The sequence below is a fragment of the Anomaloglossus baeobatrachus genome, chromosome 1 (assembly GCF_048569485.1).
Source record: "Anomaloglossus baeobatrachus isolate aAnoBae1 chromosome 1, aAnoBae1.hap1, whole genome shotgun sequence".
Lineage (NCBI taxonomy): Eukaryota > Metazoa > Chordata > Amphibia > Anura > Aromobatidae > Anomaloglossus > Anomaloglossus baeobatrachus.
In genome coordinates this window covers 309358318-309379313 of record NC_134353.1, presented here as the reverse complement: position 1 = coordinate 309379313, position 20996 = coordinate 309358318, and the positions used below count along the sequence as shown (strand labels likewise).

The window sequence follows — 20996 nt, the reverse complement described above, 5'->3', positions numbered from 1 at the left end:
TGACTGTAAATAACAGATTCCATTATTAACTGCAATAAATAAGAGGCTACAAGAAATCCTGCGCTATCTGCAGGCACAGGACTGGGCTCTACTGCGCTATCTGCAGGCACAGGACTGGGCTCTACTGCGCTATCTGCAGGCACAGGACTGGGCTCTACTGCGCTATCTGCAGGCACAGGACTGGGCTCTACTGCGCTATCTGCAGGCACAGGACTGGGCTCTACTGCGCTATCTGCAGGCACAGGACTGGGCTCTACTGCGCTATCTGCAGGCACAGGACTGGGCTCTACTGCGCTATCTGCAGGCACAGGACTGGGCTCTACTGCGCTATCTGCAGGCACAGGACTGGGCTCTACTGCGCTATCTGCAGGCACAGGACTGGGCTCTACTGCGCTATCTGCAGGCACAGGACTGGGCTCTACTGCGCTATCTGCAGGCACAGGACTGGGCTCTACTGCGCTATCTGCAGGCACAGGATAGGGCTCTATGCGCACTGTAGAGTTTGCTAAAAGGCGCACGTTATACTGAGAGAAGCCGAAAATGATCAAGTAATAAAAACGTTTATGGTAGCCATAGTGCGGGCCCCTAGAGGCAATTTCCCTGGTAGGCCCCTCACACCCCAGTCCGACCCTGCCTGGAATGTATAAAATACCTCTGTAATTAAAATAGGCTTGATTGATGTACATAAAGATTTTTAAGCATGCTTTACAAGTAAGAGATGCCTTATGGCAATATGCACTATACAGCGTATCACATAGATTGTAATATTGCGAACAGCCCCCTCACTCCTCCTGTAACTGTTGAACTATGTGTTACTTTGCTTTGTTTTTATTGTCTGTACATGTCCTAAATATAAAGTTCTGCAGAATATGATGCGCTAGAGTTGAGCGAGGCCTAACTATTCATACTCACTATACTCATAACAAGTACTGTATAATACTCGCATATTCGTTCCGAATAGCTTGTGCAATGTAAGTCAATGGGGAAAACTCGCAAAGTAACAAATAACCCGAATGCCGTACTATTATCTACTCGCATGAATAGTACGGCATTCGGGTTACTCGTTGCTTTGTGCGTTTTTCACCATTGACTTGCATTGCACAAGCTATTTGGAACGAATATGCGAGTGTTAGACAGTACTCGTTATGAGTTAGGTACTCGCTCAACTCTAGTTGGCGCTATATAAATAATTTATTATTATTATTATTGTTATTATTATAGGAGCTGCTCCCATTAATATTTCCCCTGTCACTATGAGGTGCATCAGAACTACAAGCTATTAAACAAGCTAATAAAGCATCTTTTCCCTGTAACCAAAGTTGCTGTGGCAGTTCCAATAATGGACAGAATACATGTTTCCACAAAAACTCGACCTATCCCGAAAATAAGCCCTAGCAGGATTTTTCAGCCTTTTTGGAGCAGGCCTATAACATAAGACCTTCTCTAAAATATAAGCCCTAGTTGCTTACCATACTTCAATAGTATCAGGATATGTAACTTTTATTGGTGTATGTTGCCCCATTTTATTGCTGTTAAGCCCACTTTACACGTTGCAATTAGTTGTACAATCGCATTTGCGATGTGACACGCCCAGGTTGCATACGGGATCTTATGAGATTGCACGTTGGTCGTTCATTTGCTGTCACACGTGCGTTAGTAGTCTATGTTAAATTGGTCAATTTTGTGTGCGATCCTTTAGATCATGTGTTCTGTGACGTTGGCATTGGGCACCTTTTTTTTTTTTTTTTTCATTTATTGACTTGCCAAGCGTGTGTAATGTGTAGGGATGCGTTTTTACTATGTCATCTGCCATTCAGCTCTGCTACATGGCCGCTAACAGCAGACACAGACAGCCATGTAGCAGAGCTGAATGGCAGATGACAGCAGACACAGACAGAGCCGCACTGTCAGAATGAACTCGGGTGAACTTCACCCGACTTCACGGTCATGCTGCGGCTCTGTCTGTGTCGCGCCCTGATTAGCGGTCACCTGTGAAGGACTCACCGGTGACCGCTAATCTCCTAAGTTACTAAAGTTAGCAGCCCTCTCTCATACTCACCAATCCCCGATCCCCGGCGCTGCACGGCGTTCACACTGCTCCGGCGGCTTTTACTGTTTTGAAAAAGCCGGCCGCCCATTAAACAATCTCGTATTCCCTGCTTTCCCCGCCCACCGGCGCCTATGATTGGTTACAGTAAGACACGCCCCCACTCTGAGTGACAGGTGTCACACTGCACCCAATCACAGCAGCCGGTGGGCGTGTCTATACTGTGTAGTGAAATAAATAATTAAATAATGAAAAAAAACGGCGTGCGGTTCCCCCCAATTTTAAAACCAGCCAGATAAAGCCATACGGCTGAAGGCTGGTATTCTCAGGATGGGGAGCTCCACGTTATGGGGAGCCCCCCAGCCTAACAATATCAGCCAACAGCCGCCCAGAATTGCCGCATACAGTTGTGGGACTGTACCCGGCTCTTCCCGATTTGCCCTGGTGCGTTGGCAAATCGGGGTAATAAGGAGTTATTGGCAGCCCATAGCTGCCAATAAGTCCTAGATTAATCATGTCAGGCGTCTATGAGACACCCTCCATGATTAATCTGTAAATTACAGTAAATAAACACACACCCGAAAAATCCTTTATTAGAAATAAAAAACACAAACATATACCCTGGTTCACCACTTTAATCAGCCCCAAAAAGCCCTCCATGTCCGGCGTACTCCAGGATGCTCCAGCGTCGCTTCCAGCGCTGCTGCATGGAGGTGACCGGAGCTGCAGCACACACCGCCGCTCCGGTCACCTCCACACAGCTAATGAACACAGCCGCGCAATCAGCTGAGCTGTCACTGAGGTTACCCGCTGTCACTGGATCCAGCGGTGGCCGCGGGTAACCTCAGTGACAGCTCAGCTGATCGCGCTACTCACCGCCGCTCCTATCACCTCCACGCAGCAACTGAGGTGAGCTGTCACTGAGGTTACCCGCGGCCACCGCTGGATCCAGTGACAGCGGGTAACCTCAGTGACAGCAGCTGATCGCGCGGCTGTCTTCATTACCTGCGTGGAGGTGACCGGAGAGGCGGTGTATTCTGCAGCTCCGGTCACCTCCATGCAGCAGCGCTGGAAGCGACGCTGGAGCATCCTGGATTCCGCCGGACATGGAGGGCTTTTTGGGGCTGATTAAAGTGGTTAACCAGGGTATATGTTTGTGTTTTTTATTTCTAATAAAGGATTTTTTTCGGGTGTGTGTGTGTTTATTTACTGTAATTTACAGATTAATCATGGAGGGTGTCTCATAGACGCCTGACATGATTAATCTAGGACTTATTGGCAGCTATGGGCTGCCAATAACTCCTTATTACCCCGATTTGCCAACGCACCAGGGCAAATCGGGAAGAGCCGGGTACAGTCCCAGAACTGTCGCATATAATGTATGCGGCAATTCTGGGCGGCTGTTGGCTGATATTGTTAGGCTGGGGGGCTCCCCATAACGTGGAGCTCCCCATCCTGAGAATACCAGCCTTCAGCCGTATGGCTTTATCTGGCTGGTTTTAAAATTGGGGGGAACCGCACGCCGTTTTTTTTCATTATTTAATTATTTATTTCACTACACAGTATAGACACGCCCACCGGCAGCTGTGATTGGGTGCAGTGTGACACCTGTCACTCAGAGTGGGGGCGTGTCTCACTGTAACCAATCATAAGCGCCGGTGGGCGGGGGAAAGCAGGGAATACGAGATTGTTTAATGGGCGGCTGGCTTTTTCAAAACAGTAAAAGCCGCCGGAGCAGTGTGAACGCCGTGCAGCGCCGGGGAACGGGGATCGGTGAGTATGAGAGAGGGGGTAAGAGGGATAGACTGACATGGACAGAGAGTGAGGGACAGAGATAGTGACCGACTGACAGAGATTAGTGAATGACAGACATTGTGAGGCGCTTCAGAACGCAGCTTTTCAGCTGCGCTCTGAAGCGGACCTTTTTTAAGCTGCGGTGCAGAGCGCACACCTGCGCACATAGCATCAGACACCAAAATCGTATGAGGGATGTCACACGTTACAATTCACTAGGTTCGTGCAACAAAACGCTCAATTCTAGAGAATGATACGATGTGTTTGCGATCAACGGTTTTGCGTTCAATCCTGATCGCACGTAGCTGTCACACGCAGATACCTCACAAACGATGCCGGATGTGCGTCACTTACAACTTGACCCCAACGACGGATTGTGAGATATATTGAAGCGTGTGTAGCGGGCTTTAGCCTCAGAAGTTGGCTAGTTAGTGGAAAATGAATATTCACTCTCTTCCCTGACCACTCCTCTTCACCCGTGTCAGTGATTGGAACGTTTGTTAATGTCAAATGAATATTCACCCCCTTCCACGTCCATATTCCCGCCCACCCCTCTGAAGGGGTGAGTATTAATTGTCCATTAACAGGCGACCCAATCACTGACGCTGAAAAAAATACAAGACCTCTCCTAAAAATAAGCGCTAGCGCAGCTTTTGAAGACAAAAGTGATATAAGGCTTTGTCTTATTTTCAGGGAAATACAGATCAGCAGATTTTTGCTATGTAATCTGAGAGCACAATAACGTAGGTGCACATACTCTGATGCCAGCAATATGTCACTTACTAGGCTGTGTTTTCCTGTTTAAATACAATCAGCATTTTTTCAGCAGGAAATTATCACTACAGGACAACTGGCCTTGTGTCTCCTAGTCCAACCATGCCCTACACTGATTATACAGCTTTCTGTCAATATACATTGTACACAGAAAGCTGCCAATTAGTGGTGTGGGCGAGGATATACAGGGTTCAACATAGCAAGCTCTGCTACATCTGCAACAGAGAAAACTGTGATTCTGTCATGTGCTCAAAACAGCTTGGGACCAATTCACCTAGACTGGCATAGCACACACTCGCATTCTGCAACTCTTGCCACATTATAAGGTACTGAATTCATTAGGAGGCACACGCTGCTTTAAAGCACCACAGCAATGTTTGTTTTTATTGCACCACTGGAGTTGATCTAGGGGATATGTGACCTGCCGGCAGCTCCATAGCTTCATGGAGTGTGCTTGAGGTCACAACTCAGTACAACTCTATGAGAGCCTTGTTCTGGCATTCATAGATTTGCATTGGGGGCTTTTGATATGACTTATGACTTCTGGTCAGTCAGAAGCTATGGGCACAAGATGGTGCTGCGGAATCAGAGCAGTGCCGAAAAATTACAAAGGGTAAATATAACGCTAGGGGCAGGGAACTTACATTTATATAAAGCGCCACTTCAGTGCTGAAAACTCCCCACCTACTGGATTGTTGCTTTAATGATATTGGTGTACCCTCTGAATGGCGTGTGCCTTAATGCGCAGCTGCAAAAATACGGTTCCAGCCAGTAACTGGAGTAGTATTTCTACAGTACAAAACTGCAGCACCTTTGATGAAATAGCCAAGTGGTTGTGTGCCACATCCCATACTACCCCGGCTCCAACATTTTACCGGAGCTGATTCAAACTGATGTGAAATTGTCAAAAGTTGAACAATTTTTGCATAACTCCATCTTCTGCAATTATTTTGTGACATTTAAAAGGTTTTTCCACAATTTTTCTGTCTTAAAAGCTTTGATAAATTAGCCCCATAATAGTGTAATATCTCAATATGTTTACACTTAACCTCTGCACTAGATGTTACCTTCCTAACGGGTAATGTAAGTTTATTAGCTCTGCTGAAGATGGTGTGAAGAAATAAATGTGCTGCTGTTGCACTCCCCTCCTTAATCTGTACCAGTTATCCCCTGTAAAAGCATGATTTAGCTGTTTAAAGTTTGCGGTACCCAAATATGATCTGAAGATAAACTGCAAACATTATTACTTAGATCTTTTAGACCTGATGACACTGCTGTATTTACATTAAAAAATATATTACACAGCAGTTATGATATAAAGTGTCCCTACCTGACATTTCAAGGAGCATTTTATGTGTCAAGCTCCAGCTGGACTCAAAATGCTCATCTTAGTATCAAGATTATACAACCATGATCATGTGTACTTACTCAGAAAGTCCACCAGCCTCATCAAGCCCAAGATATCGCTTTATAAATGTATACAAATTGTAATATGAAATCTAGTGACCTATCCACTTTAAAGGTGTTATTAGCCACATACACAGAGATAATTGTGTTCTTTTATTGACCATTTAGATCTTATTCATCAGTTATCGGCGTCCAAGTAATATGTTCACGCTGTGTTCTTCTCGTAACTGTACTTTTTGATCTTGTCCTCCACCCATTCTCTGTAGGCTGACACTTTGGTGAAGACCTGGGGTTTCCTTTCAACAAGACAGTTGTTAGGTCCAAAACTAGTGATTCCTTGAATTTCCCAGACGGAGTTGGAAGTAGATTGGCACATCAGTGCTCCTTCAGCCTCGCTCTAGAAATACATGGAATAAAACTTGTTATATGAACAAAATTACCATATGAGCAGAAAGTTACCACATTCCCAGGACATCTGGAAGGCTTCCTGTTAAAGGGAACCTGTCAGCAGAATTTTCACAATTAAACTAAAAGAATCCCCTTCTGCAGCGCTTTTCTCTCTGCCTCCACCGTTAATGCGCTAGCGCTGGCCATATCATCCACGTTACCGGTTACCGCGGGCACGAGAGTATGGGCGGGTACTTGGATGACGCTGGTGATGACATTCACAGCGCCGCCCATAATCTCGCGCCTGCGCAATAACCTCACCAGTGCTCATGCTTTGCACAGTGCTCAGTCCCGCGAGAGTGCCACTGGGCATGCGCGAGACCTCTGGAGCATTGCTTTACATGAGGGCGGCGGCCTCATGTTTGTAAATGAGCAATGGGGGACGGCGAACAGCGCCAGGAGGGTGAATAACGGACGCAATACAGCCCGCCCTCGTGACCATAAAACCACATTAGCATACCAAAAGGTAAGAGTTTATAAAGTGTTTATTTAGGTCTGAAAGGTAACCTTTCTAGAATGCAGTCCAGGAGCTGCAGAAGGGGAATCTTTTATTTTTATTGTGAAAATTCTGCTGACAGGTTCCCTTTAAAAGGGAAGACTTCTGGGACTCTTAGAAAGGCTAGGAAATATCCAGGGTGCCATGGAAGTCTCTAAAGATGTAGCTACAGGAAAAAATTCAACAGTGTGCTTTGTGTGACACATTAGAGCTGGCAAGTGTCCCCTTTGGCTATGGGGATTGCCAGTCCATACTTCAGCAATATTTTTGTTATCCTTTCGTTTTTTTCAAGTTAAGTCCAATAAATTGAAATCTATATTAACTGAACCCAATACCATGTTCATGGTGGAGAATAGCTCCCTGAAGCCTTTAGCCAGCTATAAAGATTTTGACTTACCTTACAAGCCGATTTTAATTTTTCTGGAGAATCAAAGCCAGCACAAACCATGGATGGAGTAATCTGGTCCTGCCAGAAGCTGGACTGACTGCATGTTTCATAGGACATTATGGGTATCGGCACCTGAAACTCTGCTTTGGTTTTTATTCCACCTACAACAAGATATATTATATATTACCATCTGATCCATTCCTAAATCTTTTCTCCTTTTAAGACATGTGTATTTCTAAACCTACATTGGTTTAAATGCCCTAATGAAGAGCAGCCTGTCGTCTTGCAGAAATCAGTACATTTGTTTTGAGTGGCAATATCCTTTTAAATAAATGGACATCTGTTCTCCTAATTTTTTCTTAATCATAATCCACTTAAGATCCAATCATGCCACCCTGATCTTCACCAATTGCATATCTGTGACTCCATCTAATTACTGCGTTGCAGGAAACATTCGCTAAATTCTCCAATCTTATAATCTGAGAACACACATGCTGCAAAAGTGTGGCTCTGGGTTGTGGAGTCAGAGTACGCACAGTAAGATTTTTCATTTTATCTACTCTGTTTCTTACAGGGGAAGAATAGCTGGGTCTTAGTAATAATACATGCTGAAATTTGTGAAAATCCAATGTCCCCCTGTCACAATGACACAACTCTACGGAATAAGCAGTGTTTCTTCTTCTAAAACAAGAATACTAATATCCAGTATCACACACCCACTCAAATGGTTATATTCTCTAATTAACGTGCATGTATTATTTTACAAGAATCTAGCATTACACTCAGTGGCATAACAATCGTGGTCACATGGACAGGGGATGCAGGGGGCCCACTGACCCCAGCCCCTGCTTCAGCTAAATGTACGTTCGAGGTTGCACATATAGCTGAAATGCATCACTGTGCAGAGTCCCATTAGCTACCTGTTCTACGATCAGGTTCGCCATCAGGACATGACAACTATGACTGGTGTATGGGGCCCGGTGAAGAGGGAAGCCCAGCCAGGCCCAATGTAATTACTTAGCTTTATAAAGCCCTGGTCCCCCTTCTTCACCGGGCCGCAGTCACAACAGCAGCAGAGAGACTTTTCTCCTTTTTGCGGCAGACAAATATACAAGGAGAGGCCCAGGAAGTGGACATATGTACAACAAGGAGGACATATATGAAAGGGACAAAAACTAGGATAGGGACATATATACCAGAATGTGCCCAGGAGGGAGATATACATACACTTGGAGCGACCTAGGATGGGTATATATATATCAGAATGTGCCCAGGAGGGGGATGGATATATATATATATACACACACCAGGAGGGGCCCAGAAAGTGGGCATATATACCGGGATGGAGACAAATAAACCAGGATGGGGACATATATACCAAAATATGCCCAGGAGAGGGATATATATATATATAATATATATATATATATATATATATATATATATATATATATATATATATATATATAATACACCAGGAGGGGCCAAGGATGATGATATATATACCAGGAAGAGGACATATATGCTTGGAAGGCGACAAATAAACCAGAATGAAGACATATATACCAGGAGGAGGACATATAAATTAGGAAGGGACAAAAACCAGGATGAGGACAAATATACCAGAATGTGCCCAGGAGTTGGATAGATATACCAGAATAAGTGACATTTTTACCAGGATGGGGTTATATATACACCAGGACATGGGTTAGAATGGGGAACATATATACCAGGATGGGGGACATATATATCAGGATGGGAGACATATTTACCAGGAAGGAGCCCAGGATAGGGGACATTAGAACAGGATGGGGGACATTACTACATAATGGATGGGGGGACACGTATGTCTTTGTGGGATTTAGAACGCTAAATGTATACATACCACATATACATACATCCGACCAACATGAGGGCGGGGCCCAGGTCCAAATTTTGCACCAGGACTCCTCAAACTCTAGTTACGCCACTGATTATACTGTATATTGTTTGAAGTGTTTTCTTTCTCTACTCAATCTGTTTACAACTTTCCATTTATCGTTATTTTCGGTTGTATGGATTTTATTAAATAGAATATATTATACTAAAATAATGGGGTTTTGTTACATTTTATAGTAATATGAACTTACCACTTTCAATTTTCTGTTAACAATATGTTAATATGAAATTAATAACCGTTCCTTGTACACTGTTGTGTTCATAATTGGTCACAACATCGATGGGGTTTACTGGCACAATTGGAGATTTCCCCTAAGTCTTTGTGTGTGCCCACGATGAGTTTTTGTTGAGTGTTTAATGTCACAGAATTTTTGCCCCTCTTGGTTACTTGCATTCTTTTTACTTGCTTTTTAATCACTTTTTTGCCTGTGTTGGTATGTCATGTTTTTAACAAAGCTGCTTTATTTTTGATAATTCCTTGTATTTGGCTTTGACATAACATTATTCATATACTTATGTACAGAAATACTATAAAAACGCATATGCATATTTTACCTGTGATTTTTCCCATATCTAATGCAAGTCTATGGCAAAAAATCTGTACAGAAAACTCAACAACGCAAGAGAAACAGATATGTTGCAGGTTTGAAACATGCAGCGCAGGTCAGCTTACACTGAGTAAACACGAAGCCCGGTGGACACGAGTTTTCTGTAAATCCCATCCATTTTGCTGGAGCTGTATTTTTGACACAACGTAAATTCGCAACTCCAACAACTCACAAAAAAACAACCGTGGGCACACAGACCAAGACACCAATTTTGGTAAGTAGGGATGCATATTCCTTTCTAGTGTTCCCACCACAACCCATCATGACGTAAAGGCACGTCACAGTGCATCAACTGCCAGCCTTCTGGTTACATGGTAGGAACAGTGTATCAGAGACCTGAATGTGTAAAATCAATTACTTTAGCCTTATAACTCAAGCTTGGTGTTAAGGGTGCTTTACACGCTGCGACATCGCTAACGATATATCGTCGGGGGTCACGGTGTTTGTGACGCACATCCGTCGTCGTTAGCGACATCGCAGCGTGTGACAGCTTGGAACGATGATAAATGATCGCAAAAATCGTTGATCGTTGACACGTCGCTTCGAATCATAATGTTGTTGGTGTATAATTCTGCAGGTTGTTCGTCATTCCTGCGGCACCACACATCGCTGTGTGTGACACCACAGGAACGACGAACATCAGCCTACATGTGTCAATCAGAAAGGAGGAAGGAAGGAGGTGGGCGACATGTTCCCGCCGCTCATCTCCTCCCCTCCTCTTCTATTGGGCAGCCGTTTTGTGATGCCGCTGTGACGCCGAACGCACCTCCCCCTTGAAGGAGAGATTGTTCGGCAGCAAGAGCGACGTCGCTTAACAGGTATGTGCGTGTGACACTGCCGTAGCGATATTGTTCGCTACGGAAGCGATCACCACATGTCGCACACACTACGGGGGCGGGTGCTATCGCTCGCGACATCGCTAGCAATCGCTAGCGATGTCGCAGCATGTAAAGTACCCTTTAGGGTCAGAAGAAATTGGGTGGGTCAGCTTACAGCTATCCAATATGTATAGGCACCTCCGCAATAGTATTTTTTTTTTTTAAACATTGTTTTTACTAGTTTTCCAAAACAAACAAACAAACATACAGATTATACTTGAAGTATATATATATAAATGAGAGATAGCAGTAGACCTTGCCACACACAGAAAATCTTCACATGGACGGTTATATGATAAGACATATGTTCCTCAACAATAGTACAGTATATACAGAATATTGGTATTAGGGTACGATTCCACTTGCGCATAGCTTCCAACAACCAGAGCCTCGGAAGCGATATGCTAATGACCCTCTGCAGAGGGTGTCAGCCGAGAATTATGCGACTGTGATCCGATCTTGCAATCATATCACAGCTGTGGAGAAGAGGGAGGGAACACTTTCTCCCCATTTCCTCTGCTGTCTGTCTCTGCACACATCGCACTGCAGCCACATAACATGCGAGTGCAGTGTGATGTTTCACATGCTCCCATAGACTTTTATGGGGGTGTGTGAGCCGAGAATGGCTGCCAAACACAGCATGTTGCGATTCATTTCTCAGACCGATATAGCATGAGAAATCAATCGCAGATGGACACTGCCCCATAGTTTTGCACTGGTGCGAGTGCAGTGCGATGTTTTATCGGATTACACTTATCCTTGCAAAACGCAAGTCGAACCGAGGTCTGAGCTGCATAGTCACCTGCCATGTATTTTACATCACATACACTTATATTGGAGTTACACTAAAGGGGGCTTTACACGCTACGACATCGCTAATGTGAACTCGTTGGGGTCATGGAATTGGTGACGCACATCCGGCCGCATTAGCGATGCCGTTGCGTGTGACACCGATGAGCAATTTTGCATCGTTGCAAAAATGTGCAAAATCGCTCATCGGTGACATGGGGGTCCATTCTCAAAAATCGTTACTGCAGCACTAACGAGGTTGTTCCTCGTTCCTGCGGCAGCACACATCGCTCCGTGTGACACCGCAGGAACGAGGAAGCTCTCCTTATCTGCCTCCCGGCCGCTATGCGGAAGGAAGGAGGTGGGCGGGATGTTACGTCCCGCTCAGCTCCGCCCCTCCGCTGCTATTGGGCGGCCGCTTAGTGACGTCGCTGTGACACCGCACGGACCGCCCCCTTAGAAAAGAGGCGGTTTGCCGGTCACAGCGATGTCGCCACGCAGGTAAGTATGTGTGACGGGTCTGGGCAATGTTATGGGGCACGGGCAGCGATTTGACCGTGTCGCACAACAGATGGGGGCGGGTACCCACGCTGGCGATATCAGGACCGATATCGCAGCGTGTAAAGCCCGCTTAACACTTGTCCATATCTTACTGCTGTGAATGTCCTAGTTGTATTGGGGAGAAGTGAGAGATTTTCCTTTGTCGCCCCTATAAATTGCCCTTGATCATACCTTGCAGTCAGCTAATGGGCTTTCATCTAGATGTTTTCTATTATTCTTTATTAATTCAGGCTTTTTAAAATTTGCAATTCAGAAAGAAAACTTCAGGCAGAATGGATACACTAGGGCAGGGAGACATATATAAAGCAGTGAGATTCTGAGGGCCATGCTCTTTCCCATCGGACCTTACCGGAGACATAATACTGTATATGTTTTGCCCGGAATAATTGACTCTTTGAATTTTACCCAGACAATATTAATTGCATTTTCCTAGACACCAACTTCTAGAAACAAGAATTGACCATGTTACATTTTAAGCCAGTCTCCCCCTATAGGAGTAAACATGGACGCTCTGCCAGGGCAAGCATGCATTTCGTGAATGGTAACATCTATAAAGGTAGTCTTATTGAAGGTGTTTTTATATGGCTGGAAGCAATGAAAATACTTTACCTGTATTAGTATCTGCCCGGCCTGCCCAATAGCAGACCTGTCCAGGTAAAACGGGCTCTTCAGCATGAGGCAAGCAGACGGGCTGTATGTTAGACACCTTTTGTGACAGGTGCAGTAGAGCTATATCATGGAGGTAGACATTGCTCTTGGAATATTCAAAGTCCTCATGTCTGAAAATAGCGTCAGTTGCAATACAAGTCTCAGTAGAATCAGATGCAAAGCAAACCGTCCATGAACTATGCGTCCAGTCTCTGCAAAGACAACAGACATGACATTTAGACTCTGATACTGCATAGAATTACATTGGATCTGTTGGGAGACGTAGTGGGCGGTATATTTAGGGGGGCACTGTGGATGGATCGTCTATATGAGAACTGTGAATAGCTTGTTTATGGAGGTGTCGGGGCTTCACTATTCTAAAAGTAATTTAGCAGTTACTATTAATGGGGTATCATGACATATTTTAACCATGCTTTGGGATGCTGCATATACTAGATACACATTACCTCTATGTCCAAACATTGGGAATATACAGTATATAGACCTCTACCTTACTGCTTATACAATTATTCACCCACCACTAGTCTCTGGGTGCTATCTGTAGTTAGTAAGTGTCCTCTATAGGTGTTATAATATCGTGTCCCTGTAGCTACGCCATTTGTAAAAATTCCATTCGATAAGATGAGTCTAAGGAACCAGGCAATATGGGCATATCCTGAGATATAATCCTGTACGTAGTGTAAGGCTGGGGCCACACAGGGATTACTGCGATCCCCTCGTATGACACTCAGCTCATGCTGGCAGTACAGCAAAGCCAAGTGTCATGCGAGTGTCCCTTCGACTGAGGTCTGTTGGTGCGAGTGGACCTCAGCTGCGGGGGGCGGGCCGGCACTGAGGAGGGGCGTGCCAGCTCTGAGGATGGTAGGGAAGGAGTTATCTCCCTCTCTCTTCCATAGCTGGCTATTGCCATTCTCGCACTGCACTCGCGGTACACTGGTGTACCACGAGTGCAGTGTGATTTTTTCTCTCGCCCCATTGTCTTGAATGGGTGCGAGAGAAACAATGATCGCATTACAATAGCAGCATGCTACGATTGTTTTCTCGGTCCGATCAGGGCTGAGAAAATAATCGGTCATGTGCGCTGACACACAGGCTAATATTGGTCCGAGTGGAATGAGATTTTTTTATCGCACTCCACTCGCACTGTTTTTCTCGCCGTGTGGCTTAGGCCTAATTTTGATTACTCACATGTGAAGACAATGAGCAGGTAGGAGCATCCACTGTGAATGTATCAGTGTCCCTGTACATGTAGGAAGGAATGGTAGATGTGGTGCCTGCAACCAAACACAAACATGTAGGTGACTTAGTAGAAACCCCTCATAATCTAATTATTTTATATCTGCTAGTTCTTACTATATTAAAAAAAAAACACAAAATGAGGATTTAGACTTAGTTATATGACACTAATTACAAAATAAGTCCAAGAAAACATAGGGTGCCTGACACTTCACCAAATTGTTATACAACAACTCCATTTAAACCAATGAGGCAATGGACACAAGAGATTCATGCAAATATATATTTTTTTTACTACATAAATCTTGTAAAACAAAAAATTTAAAACAGAGAAATTCCTATGAGGAACATGAACATGCTGAGTATAGATATAGGAAATAGAACTAATGAGTACAAAAAATTATCCTGTTATAAGTATATAACACGCCGCCTGGAAGTAGCTAGGTGCGAAACGGTCGCTGGGGTGGTGGGGACACATATGCTGGCAGCTCCTACAATAATCTTCACAACTGAGGTATAAACTCTTTCTTTTGATTAATGAAGGCTTAAATTAGGTATTTATATATAACACTAGAAGGTGGCCCGATTCTACGCATCGGGTATTAGAATTTACGTATTGTGTAGTTAATGTATGATTTTTGTTATATATATATATATATATATATATATATATAGATGTTGTTGTGTGTAGTTACCAAGTGTTTGTGTAGGGCGCTGTACATGTTCTGGGTGTTGTCTGGGTGTGGCGGGGGGTGAGAGCGGTGTTGTATGTGTGTTGCGTGTGTTGCGTTGTTTGTGGAGCGCTGTGTGTCTGTCGCGTTGTGTGTGTGTTGCGCGGTTTGTGTGGGTGTGGTGTGTTTTGGGGGGAGGTATGTTTTGTGCAATGTGTGTGTTGTGCGGTATGTGCGTATATTTATGCCGCGGTGTTCGTGTGTTGGGTGTTGTGTGTGTGCAGCGTTGTCTGTGTGTGTGGGTGTCTGTGTATGGCGGTGTTTGTGGTTCCCAGTGTGTGTGTGGTGTGTTGTGTGTGTGTGTGTTGGGGGGAGGTGTGCACCTCCCATCATGCTCCATCCCTCATGGGGCGCACCCCCCATCGTGCCCCATCCCCCATGCTGCGCACCCCCCATCGTGCCCCATCCCCCATGCTGCGCACTCCCCATCATGCTCCATCCCCCATGCTGCGCACTCCCCATCGTGGTACATCCCCCATGCTGCGCACTCCCCATCGGGCTACATCCCCCATGCTGCGCACTCCCCATCGTGCTACATCCCCCATGCTGCGCACTCCCCATCGTGCTACATCCCCCATGCTGCGCACTCCCCATCGTGCTACATCCCCCATCGTGCTACATCCCCCATGCTATAATAGTTCTCCTATTATACTCAGAGAGGAGTATAATAGGAGGACTGTAACAGGAGTAGTCCTGGGGGGAGAGGAGTATAATACCGGCTCCCTGGACATGTGTACCGGGAGCCGGTGCACGCTGGTAACTATGATACACATCGGGTAACCAAGGGACCTTAGTTACCCGATGTGTATAATGGTTACCAGAGTTCATGGGCTCCTTCAAGATCCCAGCATCGCAAGGTTATGTCTGGCGCTGCTGGGATCGTGATGGAGCCGGTGTATACTGGTAACTATGATACACATCGGGTAACCAAGGGACCTTAGTTACCTGATGTGTATAATGGTTACCAGCGTTCACGGGCTCCTTCAAGATCCCAGCATCGCAAGGTTATGTCTGGCGCTGCTGGGATCGTGACGGAGCCGGTGTATACTGGTAACTATGATACACATCGGGTAACCAAGGGACCTTAGTTACCTGATGTGTATAATGGTTACCAGCGTTCACGGGCTCCGTCAAGATCCCAGCATCGCAAGGTTATGTCTAGCGCTGCTGGGATCGTGACGGAGCCGGTGTACACTGGTAACTATGATACACATCGGGTAACCAAGGGACCTTAGTTACCTGATGTGTATAATGGTTACCAGCGTTCACCGGCTCCGTCACGATCCCAGCATCGCAAGTTTATGTCTGGTGAGGCGTGCGGAGGGCCGGGGCGAGCAGCCAATCCATGCGGAGGGCGGGGCCAGGCCGAGGCGAGCGACCAATCCGTGGGGGGGCGGAGCCGAGGCGAGGCGAGCAGCCAATCCGTGCGGGGGGGGCGGGGCCATGGTGAGCCCAGCGGCCAATCAGCTTTGTGTCACCGTAAGGACACAATTTTGGAGCAAGACAGACAGACAGACAGACAGAATAAGGCAATTATATATATAGATGAGTATTGTTCCCCTATTACCTACATTACAATTTTGCATTGATGCATGTATTCTTATCTTGATTACCCGCATGGACTCTTTATGACCTTTAAGACCTGAGAATTCTACCTGTTTGTATTTAATACAGTGCCATTTATATACTAAACCATTTGCTGCTAATTATAAGCTAAATAGCCATAAAGTAAAAAGCCTTTTTATATCAATACTGCAATATATATTATTTATTATGACTTATTTTTTCAATTGTTTGCATAAAGAGTGCAATATATATATATATATATATATATATATATATATATATATATATATATATATATATATATATATATATATATATATATATATATATATATATATATATATATATAACAGACCAAAAGTTTGGACACACCTTCTCATTCAAAGAGTTTTCTTGAACCAGCATGACTACCACAGCATCTTGCAGCGGTGTGCTATTCCATCCGGTTTGCGTTTAGTTGGACCATCATTTATTTTTAAACAGGACAATGACCCCAAACACACCTCCAGGCTGTCTAAGGGCTATTTGACTAAGAAGGAGAGTGATGGGATGCTACGCTAGATGACCTGGCCTCCACAGTCACCAGACCTGAACCCAATCGAGATGGTTTGGGGTCAGCTGGACCACAGAGTGAAGGCAAAAGGGACAAGAATTGCTAAGCATCTCTGGGAACTCCTTCAAGACTGTTGGAAGACCATTTCCGGTGACTACCTCTTGAAGCTCATCAAGAGAATGCCAAGAGTGTGCAAAGCAGTAATCAAAGCAAAAGGTGGCTACTTTGAAGAACCTAGAATATAAGACATATTATCAGTTGTTTCACACTTTTTTGTGAAGCATTTCATTCCACATGTTATAATTCATAGTTTTGATGCCTTCAATGAGAATCTATAAAATTCAGAGTCATAAAAAAAACCTCATTGAATGAGGTGTGTCCAAACCTTTGGTCTGTACTGTAATATATATATATATATATATTTTATTCTTTTTGTGACTCTTGTTAATTATATAAAAAATATACATATTCAAATTTGTAATTATTTTTTAACATCCAATCATTATTTGCACTTTATATTTATGATTAATGGCCTGTATTTGATACTATCAGTTGTATACATTTTGATATTGTCAATTTTGTAACCATGTTATGAGATGAGATTTTGCCTTATTTATAGTGTTTTTTATATTACATCATCAGATGACATATTGTCAATTTTTATATAATATGCAAATATACTTGTAACAGGAGGATTTTTTGTACTCATTAGTTCTATTACTTATATCTATAGTCAGCATGTTCATGTTCCTCATAGGAATTTCTCGGTTTTAATTTTTTTGTTTTATGACATTTATGTAATAAAAAAATATATATTTGCGTTAATTATATGACAGTAACAACTAAATAGATCTCTTCTTTTTAGTTTTTTTTTATAGATGTTCTTTTATATATAATATTGCGTAATTGTTCTTTTATACTGTATTTTATGACTGTCAAGCTACATTAAGACTGGCTGGAGGACCGTACAGAGTAGAGAGGCTAATGTGGCGCAATCTAGTGGACATTTTGTATCATTGCAATATGTAATAAAAATTCACTGACTAAATTATGTTTTAATATAAATATATTATATATAATTCTTTATTTAACAGCCAACATAGGAACAATCCAAAATAGTAGATACAAATTTGGCCTTGACTGGCCCAGTAAACATCTTTCAGAAATATCATCACAATAGTCTTTCCATATTAGCCGAATTTTCAATATTTTAGGGGAGAGAAATAAAATTACAAGAGGAGGAAAGAGAGAAAACAGTGAACAGGGAGAGAGGGACAAAGAAAGCTGGGAAGGAGATGAGGTGTAGGAAAAATAGGAGGGGAAGGGAGGGGACACACAAGAGGGGACGTTGAACGAAGAACAACAGAGAGCAGACAACCTACAGGTCCTCCATATATATCAAGTCGTTCACACTGCCTGCCCATGTAGATAGACTTGTGGGGACTGAGGACCTCCAACCCAATGGGACACATGCCTTGGCCTCCATCACCAGAAAACTCAGGATACAGCTTTTGTAGGATCTCAAAAGGAGGACTCAGGGAGTTGGTGCAAAAACAGCTCCGGGCCCAAGGTCTGCATTGTTCCGGTCACCAGTCTGAAAACCTCCTTCACTCCCTCCCAGAACTGTTGTAAGGCTAGGCATGTCCAAAAAATATGTAGGAAGTCTCCCTTACCCACTCCACATCTCCAACATTTATGCTCTGCAGCAGGGTATATCCTATTGAGTTTAGTTGGAACCCTGTACCAACGAGATAGACACTTAAAATTCGCTTCCTGCAGTTTCGAGCTGATAGATGTCTTGTGGGCAAGGGAGAGGACATTATCCCTCTGGTCAGTAAAAAGTGAGAGGCCAAGATCTCTTTCCCAGTGCAAGATGTATCTGGGAGGGGGGGAAGTCAGTAGAGTTGACTAAAATGGAGTGCGAGATGGCCAGAGAATGCCTAAAGCTGGGTTCACACTAAGCGACAACGACGTCGCTGTTACGTCACCATTTTCGGTGACGTAACAGCGACCTTGTAAGTCGCTGTTATGATCGCTGCTTAGCTGTCAAACACAGCAGAAGCAGCGATCATAACGTCGCTGTGCTACATGTGCAGAGAGCAGGGAGCCGCGCTTAGCGCTGGCTCCTTGCTCTCCTAGGTACAGTACACATCGGGTTAATTAACCCGATGTGTGCTGCAGCTACATGTCACAGTGCAGAGAGCAGGGAGCCGCGCACACTGCTTAGCGCTGGCTCCTTGCTCTCCTTGCTACAGTATACATCGGGTTAATTACCCGATGCATACTGCAGCCACATGTCACAGTGCAGGAGCCGGCGCTGGCAGCAAGGGCGGAGGCTGGTAACGAAGGTAAATATCGGGTAACCAGGGAAAGGTCTTCCCTTGGTTACCCGATGTTTACGCTGGTTACAGCTTTCCGCAGCTGCCAGACGCCGGCTCCTGCTCCCTCTGCTCGCTTCATTTCGTCGCTCTCTTGCTGTCACACACAGCGATGTGTGTGTCACAGCGGGAGAGTGACGACCAAAAAATGAAGCTGGACATTCAGCAACGACCGGCGACCTCACAGCAGGGGCCAGGTCGTTGCTGGATGTCACACACAGCGACGGGACGTCGCTGCAACGTCACAGAAAATGGTGACGTAGCAGCGACGTCGTTGTCGTTGTCGCTGTGTGTGACACCAGCTTAAGAGTTCCCTCTTCTACGCATAGCTTCTCGAATTCAGTGAGGGGTTTAGAGAACTTACTGTAGTCGGGTAGGGTGTGGAGGAAGTGTCGCAGTTGCATAGAGCACCACAGGCCCAAAGGACATCGGACTGAACAGTTCTGGAGGTATTTCGTCGTAGGCCAGTCACCTCTAACTCCAATCTGGTGTACGCGGAATCTACCCCAAGATATCCACAGGTGGAAGACCGGTTCAGATAAGCCCATGTGGAAATCCGGAGATCTGATAATTGGGGAGATGGCGGAGGGTATGGGAATAAGGAATTTGCGTATCTCCAAGCTTGAGGGCAGGGTTAAAAGGGAGGAGTACCCAGGGGAGATCAGCCAGTGGAATATCCGAAAAGCTTAATATATCCGACACCCACGGTTTAACAGAGGAGTGCCGACACCAGTCAAACTTGAGCCATATAGGCAGCCACATAGTATGATTTGAGGTCTGGAAGGCCCAAACCCCCTCGAGCCTTGGGCCTACATAGAAGCAACAGTGTCAATCTTGCCGGCTTGTTTGACCACAAAAAACGAATTTGCATGGAGGAAACCTCCCTAATAAAGTACATGGTGAGTTTAATGGGCAACGTTGGAAGGAGGAACATCAGCTGACAAAAAACATCCATTTTAAGAATTTCACTCTTCCCAAATCACGTTAAGGTATTTTTTGACCAGGTTTTGCCATCTTCTTTTAGTTTCTAGAAGAGGGGGCATAGTTTAACTTGAATAAGGAGTTGGCATCAACGGTCAATTTGAGACCCAGGTATTGCAAAGACTGAATGGCCCGATGAAAATCAAATGAGCTTTGCAATAGTAAGATTAATCCCGGGGGGAGATTGACGCTCAACGCCTCCAACTTGGTCAAGTTGATCTTAAAGTTGGCCAAGGAGGAATATCTTTTGAATTCCAACATTAGGCATGGGAGAGAGACAAGCGGGTTGTTAATAAAAAATAATAAGTCATTCGTGTAGGCTGCTATTTTATGGGTCATATTACCGACTTTGAGACCTCTGATGTCAGGGTTCATCCAGATATGTCTCATCAGGGGTTCCAATGTGAGGATGAAAATTAATGGTGATTGTGGACAGCCCTGTCGCGTACCATTTATAATAGGGAATCTTTCCGATAACACCCCATACCCGTACACACGCGAAAAGGAGCTATAAAGAGAGACTATCCATTTTAGCATATTGCTTCCCAGACCCAGAGAGGCCAAGACCTACAAAAGAGCCAACTGACTCTATCAAATGTCTTCTCAGCATCTGTAGACAAAAGCATTAAAGGCATGCCATCTGTCTTGGCCCTATGGATGAGATTTAGAGTCTTTGTGGTGTTGTTCTGTGCCTCCCTGCCCATCATGAAACTAGCCTGGTCCGGATGCATAATCTGTTGATCGGCCAGGATCTT

General features: G+C 44.6%; 1 protein-coding gene across 1 annotated transcript in view; it reads right to left on the bottom strand.

Moving 5' to 3' along the window:
- Positions 1-6162: 6162 nt before the first annotated feature.
- Positions 6163-20996, bottom strand: part of LOC142312211 (ovochymase-2-like) — a 171782-nt gene continuing 156948 nt past the window's right edge. The window contains exons 22-25 of the mRNA XM_075351118.1: positions 13985-14070; positions 12737-12987; positions 7363-7514; positions 6163-6419 (exon numbers count right to left, since the gene is read on the bottom strand). Of these exons, the coding sequence (XP_075207233.1) occupies positions 6228-6419; positions 7363-7514; positions 12737-12987; positions 13985-14070 (681 nt within the window). The 3' untranslated portion in view covers positions 6163-6227. The remainder of the gene's footprint in view (positions 6420-7362; positions 7515-12736; positions 12988-13984; positions 14071-20996) is intronic.